Below are 11829 nucleotides of genomic sequence, written 5' to 3'. Positions count from 1 at the left end.
TGTTTAGGAAGGTAATTAAACTGCTAATCATAAAATCGGGTCGGTTTTGCTAAATAAAAAAAAGGGTCGGTTTTAATTTTTTTTTTGAAATGGGTCTGTTTCAAAAAATTGTTCTGATAATAACTCTATGTTAATTACATTTAATATATTGTGTTAGATGTTATATAACAATTTCTCAAACTCAAAACCAAAACACCAAACTTAAAAATAATTTTTTGGTGTTTTGAAATAACTGTTGTGTTTTTTATTTGAAAATGATTTAGCTTAAAAAACAAAATTGTTTCCAAACGCATAATGTTTTATTTTTGACAAAAACATCATAGAAACAAGTAAAACACCATTGTCTCCAAACAGAGCTTTCGTTGTCGGCTAATCAATTTTAGGAAACAAAAAACGCCATAATAGTCTTCTATAGATAAAAGATGGGGCTCACCATCTTTACCTATTTAAACGCTGTTCAACAATGGCTCGTGCCTAAAATGAGAATTACTAATTAGATTATATTTTTATAAATATTTGTAAAGAAAGTATTTTCATAAATTATGATAATGTGATGAACTAAAGAGTATTATCCATCTCGTTAGTCTATGACATGTACAGTGGGCATACATTTTTAATAGGATTGAAGAGACTATTGGTTTTAGCGTAATCATTTATCTTTAATCAAATCGACGTGTATAATGAAAAACACTAGAGGCACACCTTTAGGCACACTCTCAGCCACACCCCCTCACCTGCTACAGTGCAGGGGGCATCACATAGGATTTTTTTAAAAATCCCATGTGGGGCCCCCTATACTGTAGCAGGTGAGGGGGTATGGCTGAGAGTGTGCTCGAGGGTGTGCCTCTAGTGCCTCTCTTTATAATTCATCGATTGAATAAAGAAATAAGAGCAAAACGAATAAGTTGGTAGCGTCAATCCAAGGAATAGAAACTTTTTGTTTAGAGCCAGGTGAAAAAAACATTAAAAAAGATAAAAGAAAAAAAAGAGGAGAAAAATAAATAGTTTAGGGTAAATATTACACTAACCCCCCATGAATCTCAGTGTTTTGAAGATAACCCCTCGTGAATTTTCAAAATGCCTTTTTATGCTGTTTTTTTAAATGGGGTCATCCACATAAACTCAGAAAGGTTATGAAATTTTCCGCAATTCCAAAAGGTTATTGAGGATTTAGCGTGACTTTGAAAGTTCATCTGGTTTACAACAAGACGCTAAGTTCCCGGGTGTTTAGTGTAATTTAGCCATTAGTTTATTCCTTCATAATTATTTTGTTTATAATAATATAAATTTATGCGGTCCATCGGTAACGGAGTTTATATGCTGATTCCACGTGGATAGCCACACAATACAATGGGCGGTGGAGCCCACTTTCACCTTGTCCAATGATAATAAGCCAAACCCACCATATTTTACTTTATTAATATATATAGATATGATGATGCGATTTATCCTCTATTTTTGAGAATAAAGAGTAATAGCTTAGAGACTGAGAGGAGAGAGAGAGAGGGGGAGATCTTTAGAGAGAGAGAGAGTTAGGGTTAGGGTTTACCATCGTTCGAGCCGCCATCTCCCGTCACTGGTAAAAAGTTTGTTCCTTTGGTCTATTTATGCTCAAATTTTAATTTAGTTGATATTTTTATTTATGTGTTGCATAGTGTTGCGTGTCTTCAAGTATTGAGGACTTGAAAACTAAAAAAAAAAAAAATCTGAGTTGTTTTAACTTTATTTGTTACTTAAAAATGAGTAGATATAGATTAGTTTGTAGTTTCTTGGTTGTAAATTACTATATGTCTTTGCTTATTTTAACTTGTTTGATGATGGATTTGGAATTAAATCCTTCTCTCTGAAGCTATGAAGTAGGGATCACTTACTAAATTGCAACAATTTGTAATTTATTAACGATTATGATATGTTTTCAGCGAAAACTGGGAATCTTAGTTATATAATGATGATCACAATCATCTGGCTTTTATTATTATTGGATTTTATTGGACAGTTATGATTGTAGAAGTTGGTCTGCAGAGATGGAGCGAAGTGTATACGAATTCTTTTGTGATGTAGCAATCTAACAATTGGTAAATCTTCTTTGATAGCGTGCAATAAAAGTTTAGTAAGAAATCAAGAATAATATGGAATGTATCATGTATGAAGGTAAAAAGCGAGGAATGGAGAGTGATGTGGTCGATATTTCATGAAATCTTCTCATGGATGTTCCTTGAGGACTTCCTTTACATAGTCAAAAGATCATTTCAAAACTTTTCGTATGAGAAATAGAATCTTTTTTTCCGCCAGATGATCTTAGTGCTTTGTGGGGACTAGAAAATGGTATTCTAGGTGATAAATCAAGTGCAAGATAAGCTGCTACAAGGGGCTTTTGCTGGTTTTCAGGGAGGTCGTTGTTTGTTGAAAAGCAAATTATATTGAATTATCATGTTAATTCAAGAGATTACACGTATATATATATACATCAACCAGCTAAAAAGGAAAGAAATAAATAAAGAAAGAAGGAAATCAATGGGCTGGCAATAATCCCAAATATATGGTCTGATTGATACATTAACACTCCCCTCAAACTCAAGATGGGATAGTGGAGACCAGCTTGAGTTTGTTAAGTAAATGAGTGAACGGACCAGGAAGATGAGCTTTAGTGAAGATATTTGCGGACTGATCTACTGAAGGAATAGAAAGAAGTTGTAAAGTGCCATGCTGAAGATGTTGCCGAACAAAATGACAATCATTCTCAATGTGTTTGGTGCGTTCGTGGAAAACATCATTATGAGCAATTTGAAAAAATGACAATCATTCTCAATGTGTTTGGTGCGTTCGTGGAAAACATCATTATGAGCAATTTGAATTGCACTTCGATTGTCACAATGGAGAATGGAAACATCATTATGAGCAATTTGAATTGCACTTCGATTGTCACAATGGAGAATGGTAGCAGAGGACTGTGTAACACCCAAATCCTCAAGTAACCAACGGAGCCAAAGTAATTCAGAAGTAGCATCGGCTAGGGCCCGATACTCAGATTCAGTACTTGATCGAGATGTGACAGTTTGCTTCTTACTTCTCCATGAAATGAGCGAGTCACCCAAGACGAAGCAGTAACCATTTGTTGAACGACGATCAGTAGGGTTACTAGCCCAATCAGCATCAGAATAGCCTAATAAGATTAAGGACGATTGAGTAGGAAAATGAAGTCCATGAAGAAGAGTGCCTTTGACATATCTTAGAATACGAAGAACAACAGTAAAATGAACAGTTCGAGGAGTAGCCATGAATTGACTAACAACATGCACAACATAGGTGATATCAGGACGAGTCACAGTAAGATAAACAAGACTACCAACAAGTTGTCGATATAAGGTAGGATCAGGAAGAGGTGTGCCATCAAATGGAGTTAACTTAACATTAGTATCCAAAGGTGTTGAGGCTGTATTTGAGTCAGACCAGATCTGGAAAGCAAATCAGAAGCATATTTGGCTTGAGACAAATAGTAACCATCAGAACAAGAAGAGACTTCAAGCCCGAGAAAGTAACTGAGTGGCCCCAAATTTTTCATCTCAAAATGTTGACTGAGGTAGTTTTGTAAGTCAGAAATGGCCACAAAATTATCACCTGTAATGATCATATCATCCACATAAAGTAACAACAGAACAATACCCTTATCAATACGACGGATAAATAAGGCCGAATCATGAGGACTAGAAGCAAAACCAAAGCGTGCAATAGTAGAACTGAATTTTGCAAACCATGCTCGCGGAGTTTGCTTAAGACCATATAAAGCTCGCCGAAGAAGACAAACCTGTTGTGGAGGATGAGAGTACCCAGGAGGAGGATGCATATAAACTTTCTCATTCAAATCGCCGTTGAGAAAAACATTTTTAACATCCATCTGGAGAAGGGGCTAATGTTTTACTGCAGCAACAGCTAAAAGGCTACGAACAAAGGTTAAACGAGCAACAGGAGCAAATGTTTCTTCATAATCAATACCATATTCCTGAGTATAGCCTTTAGCAACTAAACGAGCTCTATAACGCTCGACAGAACTATTAGAATGAGTTTTAATCTTGTAAACCCACTTACATCCGATAGGAGTTTTTCCTAAAGGAAGGTCCACTAAATCCCAATTACGTGTTTTCTCTAAGGTATGAAGTTCCTTAGACATTGCTTGCTGCCAGAGAGGATCAATACTAGCCTCATGGTAAGAATGTGGTTCTTGTAAATAAACAATAGCAGAAAAACAATGATAATCTTGAAGATGATGAGGAGTTTCTCTTATCCGATTGGAGCGACGGAGAGGAGGATTAGGATCATCAGTGGAGACAGATGTTGTAGATGTAGGTGCAGAGGTGGAAGTAGAGTTACCAAGCTCATCAGAAGATTCTGTATCAGAGGAAGGAAATAACTCAATGGAAGGGTCAGTGAAAAACGGTTGAGAGGCGAAAAAAGAATTATGAAATTTGGACAAAGTGGAGAACATGGTATGTTCCCAAAAAGTGACATAGCGAGAAATTCGTAACCGACTAGAAATAGGATCTTAACAATGATATCCTTTATGTTCTTTCCCATATCTAAGAGAACAACAAAGACGAGCCCGAGATTCAAGTTTAGTATGTTCATGGGGGTTAAGAAGAACAAAACAAGCACAAACAAAAACTTTGAGATTTGAATAATCAGGTGTTTTACCATATAATCATTCAAAAGGAGATAGATTTTGAAGGACTGGAGTAGGAAGACGGTTAATGGTGTAAACAGAGGTAAGTGCAGCCTCACCCTAAAACTTTTTAGGACAGGATGCTGAAAGAAGTTAAGCACGAACGGAGTCCAAAATATGACGATGTTTATATTCTGTACGACCATTTTGTTGGGAGGTATAAGGACATGATCTCTGAACAATAGTTCCCTGTTGTTTGAGAAACTGAAAAAGAATAGAATCTTGATATTCCATTGCATTATCAATACGAAAACTTTTGATAGGGCAAGAAAATTGAGTTGTAATCATGGTAGCAAAATCAATATAGATTTGAGATAATTCAGATCTATGCTTAGCAAGAAAATTGAGTTGTAATCATGGTAGCAAAATCAATATAGATTTGAGATAATTCAGATCTATGCTTAAGAAAATATATCCATGTAAATCTAGAATAGATAGATTTGAGATAATTCAGATCTATGCTTAAGAAAATATATCCATGTAAATCTAGAATAGTCATCAATAAATAAAATAAAGTATCTATAATCATTCACAGTAGGAGTAGGAGCAGGACCCCAAATATCAGAATGAATCAAACCAAAATGAGTATCACATTTAGAGTTATTATGACTAAAAGATAAGGCAGGCTGTTTTGCGAGTTTACAATGTAAACAATCAAAAGACTTGAATTTGGAAAGACCTAATGTTCCACTACAAAATAAAGAACGGAGTTTACTAGCGGATGCATGAGCAAGACGAAGATGCCACTGGTATATTAACGGAATGGTGGTGGAAGCAGAAATCGATCTAGGAATGGAAACTTGAAGAGATGTGAGCTCAAATAATTGTCCTACCTTGTGCCCTATGCCAATAATCTGCCCCGTCTGAGGATCATGAACCTGACAACCGTGGGGAGAGAAAAGAACAGTAAGACCAAGATCACACAATTGACCAACATAGGCTAAGTTTAGGGATAAATTAGGAACACAATAAGTATCAGGAAGCTTTAAATTAGAGGTAGCAACTGTTCCAATATGGGTAATAGACATACAATTACCATCAGTAGTTTGAATGAGAGGAAGAAATCTACTAGGAATTTTATTAGATAAGAGAGAAATTTGAGAAATCATATGATTACAACAAGCAGAGTCAAGGAGCCAAGAATCACCTGCAGTGACAGCTAATACAGTAGAAGATGAAGAATTGGAGGATATCACCTGTTTGAGAAGAGCTTCGAGATCGCTAACGATAAGAACAGAGGAAGAGAACTCATCAGAAGGAGTAGTAACAACAGCAACAGAAGAACTCGCCTTAGAGAAAAACTTATATTTTGTTGAAGTGCCTTGAGGATGAGGTGGACGGGTTGGACAATTTTCCAAAATATGACCATGCTTATGACAGTATCTGCACTCAATAGTTGGGCAATTTGCAAACATATGACCAGTGTTTTTACAATTCTTGCACAAGGACAAGCCAGATGCAGAGCGTGGCCTAGTGATAGCAAGAGCAACTTCTGATGAAGGGGATTTGATCAAACTAAGATGTGTTTCCTCAAATAAGATTTCTTTAACAACAACATCCAAAGAGGGTAATGGATCACGATGCAACAGAGCGGCACTGACAAATTCGTATTCAGGGCGTAGAGCCATGAGAACTTAGATGAGGCGAAGATGATCATTGCTAATATTAGCTTGAGCTAATTGGTTCCATATAGGTTGAAATACGACAAGAAAGTCATTAACAGATTGTCCAGAGTCTTGTTTAAGACTGGCAAGAGTTGTGAGCAGTTGATAATAGTGTGCAAGACCTGTAGCTTTGTATCGATTAGATAAGAAATCCCAAATTTCTTTTGCAGTATCAAAATCAGCAAACTGAATATGATCAAAATTAGCAAACTGAATATGAATGGCTGAAATAGGTGTTACATAACCAGGTAATTATCTGATGATTTTTGCTATTCCAATCTTCAAGACGTTCTGCATACTTGGTATCATTCTCATCAGCATCTCGAACTCATCTCGAACTGGTTCGACAATATCACCAGTAATAATACGCCAAAACTTGCGCCCAATTAAGAAGCTTTTCATTCGTTGAGACCATAGAGTATAATTAGAGCCATCCAAAAGAACACCAATAGGACGAGAGATTTCAGATTTCTCCATATCAACAAACCCAAAAGAACTAAACATAGACAGGAAGTAGAAATAACCAAATCCATAAAACAGGTTACTTTAAGTATGACAGCTTAGAAGAAACAAGAAGAACAATAAGGCAAAGCAAAATCCCCAGCAAAAAAAAATCCGGATAAGAAGGCGAAGATGGATCTGAAGGAACCGAAGGCGGTGAAGAAACCGTCGGAGAAGAACCCGACGACGGATCTGAAGGAGCCGAGTGCGGAGAAGAAGACGAAGAAGGCCCCGGTGGAGGCGCAGGCAGGCGAGGGCTTGATTATCGACCGTGGACGCCTTATCTGAAGGAGAAAGAAGCGATCTTTTACGGATCCAGGCTGCTGATGGAGTCCGCCTTGTCGAATTCGTCGGGGATCGAGGACCTGATGCCGATGTTTGTTGAAAAGCAAATTATATTGAATTATCATGTTAATACAAGAGATTACACGTATATATATATACATACATCAACCAACTAAAAAGGAAATAAATAAATAAAGAAATAAGGAAATCAATGGGCTGGCAATAAGCCCAAATATATGATCTGATTGATACATTAACAGTCGCCGTGCTGATTAGGGATCTTCATGACGAGGATCCAGCAAAAATGTAGACGGAATTATGATAGAGTGAACATTAACTGTGGCTTGAGTTAATACGTGTGGTTTAGAATTTCTTTTGTTTGGTCCGTGTTGAGGCAAATCTTTAGTTTCGTATGATGGTAGATGTTGTGGAATGATGTTAAAGTACACAGAGATATGTTCTTCAGCACCATAGTTTATGACTTTCAGACTCTAAATTGCCATTGTGTGATTATTGCAAATGGGATTATTGGAAATGGAGGAGCATTACCATTAACTCATCTAAATGGTTAACTAATTCTCGGAAGTAGCTATAACGCTCCAATATAATAATAATAATAATATTTTATATAGTTTCTTCAGAACCTTCTTTCTGGCATGATTTACAAACCATTGTTGCACATTTTTAAACTCTTTAATCACTGCAAAATCATCAGATTTGGATGCATGCTGAAATCATTGCTTTCTTTTTAGAATGAAGGAAATCATTATATTGACGGTAGGAGAACAAATAAGGTTATTGTTTTCATTGCGAATGCATATCACTGCTAAATGGTCGTTTAGGGCTTTAGAAGCCCTATTTCTCGTAGTTATCTATTTTTAAGAATCCCATGAAGTCTGATAATGGTATAATAATCTCTTTCAGCAAAAAATGCAAGGCGCAATTCAAGCAATCCGATCACGTGGAAATGTACTAAGGTCTGCTGTCCTTCAACATGTTCGTATTCTAAATCCAGCGATTCAACCGGCTATCTTTTCACGCTCAGATTCAGCAACTTCTGCTAAACTTGAAGAGCATGGTTTTGAAAGCACGAAAGTTTCAGACATTATGAAATCAAAAGGGAAAAGTGCTGATGGTTCTTGGTTATGGTGCACTACTGAAGATAGTGTTTATGATGCTGTGAAATCTGTATGTATTATTTTTCCTTTAGTATAAATATTGAATATATTTAACAAATAATGCTTGATTGAGCTTGAACTACTTCACTTTTGTTGATATTATCAGATGACTCAGCACAATGTTGGTGCTTTGGTGGTGGTAAAACCCGGAGAAGAGAAATCGATTGCGGGAATTATTACCGAGAGAGGTAGCAACAGTACAATTTTGACATATTTTCTGAGTGTGCTGGATGCTAGATTAGGTTCTATAGTGACATAAACTTTTTGATCAGCTTTTGTATATGACAACATATGATACTTAGTATGTTCTTTGTATAAATGCATGGCTTTTAAGGGGTTTAGGCAGCCCTGGTCCTGTTGAGCAGGTTTCCTACCTCTTATGCAATAATCCAACGGCATTGATGTAGAGTTCATATAAAGTAACCATAAGCATAATCAAATTTTTTTGACTAATTAAGTCCTTGACGCCCTTTTTGTCTCTTATAAGATTTATCACGATGTTATAGAGAAAACTAACAAAACACATCCTCTCAATTGTTTTTTGCACTGATGTACCAGTGCCTGCTTAAGTTATTAGTATGGTCAAAATCTTTTTTTTAATCAATTCATGTAAGGTCAAGTTCAGTACTCAAGGAAAAAATAATTCCATGATGTTATTAAACAGGTGCAGTTTTATCCTGTAATGCATGGTTATACATACATATGTACTCTTCATATTTGGTTAACCAATTTCTAATAGGCTAAATTGCACTATAATAACTTATGTTTCACTAATTTAGCATTTATTTACCCTCAGTTGGTTTTTGGAGCATTTATATACCTAAGTTGTTTAAAATTACCGTTTCTAGTACCATCTGTTATGCAAACATGAAAATTTTCATTCGAAAGCTCCTATAACATTAATATGCTAATTTTAGTACTTTCAACTATTGAATTTGCTGAACTTATTGTTAAATATATCTAAATTTTATTTTTCAAATAAAATCAAAATATGTTTAAATCAGAATTAGGGTTGGATTAACAGTAAATTTAACAAATATTAATGACTATAAAGCTCAAAAATTAACATGTGAATATTATATGGGAATTTTCGTGTGAAATTTTTTACTTTTGCATAACAGATGGTACTAAAGTGCTAATATTAAACAATTGAGGTATATAAATGCTCCGAAAAATAACTGAGCGTATAAGTGCTAAATGAGTGAAAGATAAGGTATTTTTGTGCAATTTAAATGCTTCTAATATTTTAAATGCTTCTTTTTTTTTTCCAATCTGGGACTTAGTTTTATGAACTGCCTCAGAACTGTATGCTGAGAATATTTTGATGATTATACACGTGTACACTAGTCAGCTAATTTGTTGATATTTATTAGATTAAACCTATGAGGACTAGGCTAAATACTACTCAATGACCTTTTTGTTCCTGAGGATTACCTTTACTATTAAGCAACTAATTATGTCTAGGCTTGATCTAAAACTTGTACATGCATGCACCGTCATGTAATTCGAGAAAACGAAGAAACATTTCAAGCAGTGTTTTGCGCTTTGTGAGGTACTCCAAGGCAAGTCGCCGCCCGGCAGATCAGGCAGGCGCCAGGTTTGCAAAGGCGAGCGCCTTGGATACTGTAGGAAGGAGGTGGGGTTTTTTCCCCTGCTCAGGGGAGGCGCTAAGGAGTTTGCCTGGGAAATAAATCAAGGGTTTCTTCAGCTCCCTCATAAAGTCAAACATTCCTTGAAAATGTACTCACTTTAGAACATTTCTTGGAAACACGTTAGTGCCTTGCCTGGGAAAGGGAAATGCCCGCCTCTGCTCCTACAAGGCCTTACATGCTTGCCCTTGCAAAGCTACTGCCTGGCTGATCTGCCTAAACGCCTTGACTGAGTGCCTCAGGCGCAGCCCGTGGCGGATCCATGATTTCTGGAAAGTTGTGTCACCATATAATTAGTAATTATAAAATTTTCACTTGTCTTAGCGAGTTGCCATGTTTTGGAATTGCTTTACTAGTAATACTAAGTACATAATTGCACTTTCATAACTCCTATCATAGGGTATGTATTTGAAAAACTTTGAACCCAACTTCTTCTCATCTCATTACATGAGGATAGTACTTAGGTCCCACCTATTTTAGATTTCTCTATGGAAATAAGTAGAGTATAACAATTGTTGTTCTCTAGTACGTATCGTGTAGCATTTCTACTTGATTACGTTAATTAGGACTTGAACAGGTGACGTTTGATGCTATAACAAGTGATGACTATACATACTATCACATGGGAAGAATAGTTTCCTTTGGATGAAGTTGTGTCATGTGACACCACTTCATCCAAGGTAGATCCGCCCCTGGGCGCAGCCGCTTTAAAACACTGAATTCAATCTAGGATAAATTACTTTGTAGGTATTTCTGCTAATATTATTGTTGCAATTTCAGATTATCTGAGGAAAATCATTGTACAAGGAAGATCATCCAAGTCAACCAAGGTTGGGGATATCATGACAGAGGAGGTATGTGCAAACTTTTGTGCTTTAGAATGTGCTCTGTGCAAATTATTATCATCATCATCATCATCATCATCATCTTATGTAGATTATTCATTTAATTAACATAACCTCGATGCTCACTGTCAGTAACTACTACGTAAAATAGCTTGCGTTTTGGTCCCTATGAAAAGTATGCTCATCTTGCAGGGACATGTTCGAATATAAGACTGCATGCCTCAATCTTCACCAAAAATTTGGAGTTTTGATATAATGCAAGACATTTCTAGACAATTTTTACTGACCATTCTAAATTCTCGCACACAGAACAAGCTGATCACTGTAACACCTGATACCAAAGTTCTCCAGGCTATGCAACTAATGACAGGTTTGCATATCATCTCTTTTCACACCATTTATTTGTTAAATTTCAAGAAACAGTCAATCTCTAATTGTTCAGTGATTGTTATTGGCAGATAATCGAATCAGGCACATACCTGTGATTGATAACAGGGGAATGATTGGCATGGTTTCAATTGGGGATGTTGTCAGCGCAGTGGTGAGGGAGCATCGTGAGGAGCTGAATCGGCTCAATGCTTTTATTCAGGGCGGTTACTAGACGATGATGATGATGAAAAGAAATAATAGAAGCTTGTTATCGAACAGCAAGAGTTTATAGCAGCTCTTGGATCAAGCAGGCATGTGTAAATATGTTACTTTTCTGAACTTTATCCTGTTTAATCACCCCAAAAAAAAAAAAAAAAGCTTGAAGACTGGTTAATAAGATACATTGTCATGACTAGATGTACTAACCCCAAAAAAAAAAAAAAAAGCTTGAAGACTGGTTAATAAGATACATTGTCATGACTAGATGTACTATCTTGGTTCACAAGACTTTTGTATGTGTTTTGAGTATTCAAGTTGTGCTTTCAGAAAAGCAATTTGTGGTCTTGTGTTGAATCATGAATCTATTTCTGTTTGCTGAAATGAGAGTGAGCTGTGTTTGTT

General features: G+C 36.1%; 2 protein-coding genes across 2 annotated transcripts; one reads left to right on the top strand and one right to left on the bottom strand.

Moving 5' to 3' along the window:
- The first annotated feature begins 1444 nt into the window (after positions 1–1444).
- LOC109828100 (CBS domain-containing protein CBSX3, mitochondrial) lies at positions 1445–11623 on the top strand. The gene is made up of 6 exons (XM_020395138.1): positions 1445–1579; positions 8092–8355; positions 8452–8533; positions 10775–10848; positions 11149–11209; positions 11298–11623. Exons 2-6 carry the CDS (start codon positions 8098–8100, stop codon positions 11438–11440), a joined length of 618 nt encoding a protein of 205 aa, XP_020250727.1. The 5' UTR covers positions 1445–1579; positions 8092–8097; the 3' UTR covers positions 11441–11623.
- On the bottom strand, positions 2670–3895 carry LOC109828098 (uncharacterized mitochondrial protein AtMg00810-like). The gene is given in 2 exon segments (XM_020395137.1): positions 2670–3448; positions 3451–3895. Coding segments are annotated over 2 exon segments (1224 nt in total).
- Positions 11624–11829: the final 206 nt, after the last annotated feature.

The sequence above is a fragment of the Asparagus officinalis genome, unplaced genomic scaffold (genome assembly GCF_001876935.1).
Source record: "Asparagus officinalis unplaced genomic scaffold, Aspof.V1 AsparagusV1_Un720, whole genome shotgun sequence".
Taxonomy (NCBI): Eukaryota; Viridiplantae; Streptophyta; class Magnoliopsida; order Asparagales; family Asparagaceae; genus Asparagus; species Asparagus officinalis.
Note: the sequence above shows the minus strand (reverse complement) of the source record. Positions and strands in the feature narration are given on the sequence as shown.

Coding starts and splice junctions, on each gene's coding strand:
- LOC109828100 (XM_020395138.1), top strand. CDS start 8,098: ATGCAAGGCGCAATTCAAGCAATCCGATCACGTGGAAATGTACTAAGG. Junction 8,534..10,774: donor GGGAATTATTACCGAGAGAG/GTAGCAACAGTA, acceptor TTGCAATTTCAG/ATTATCTGAGGAAAATCATT. Junction 10,849..11,148: donor GGGATATCATGACAGAGGAG/GTATGTGCAAAC, acceptor TCTCGCACACAG/AACAAGCTGATCACTGTAAC.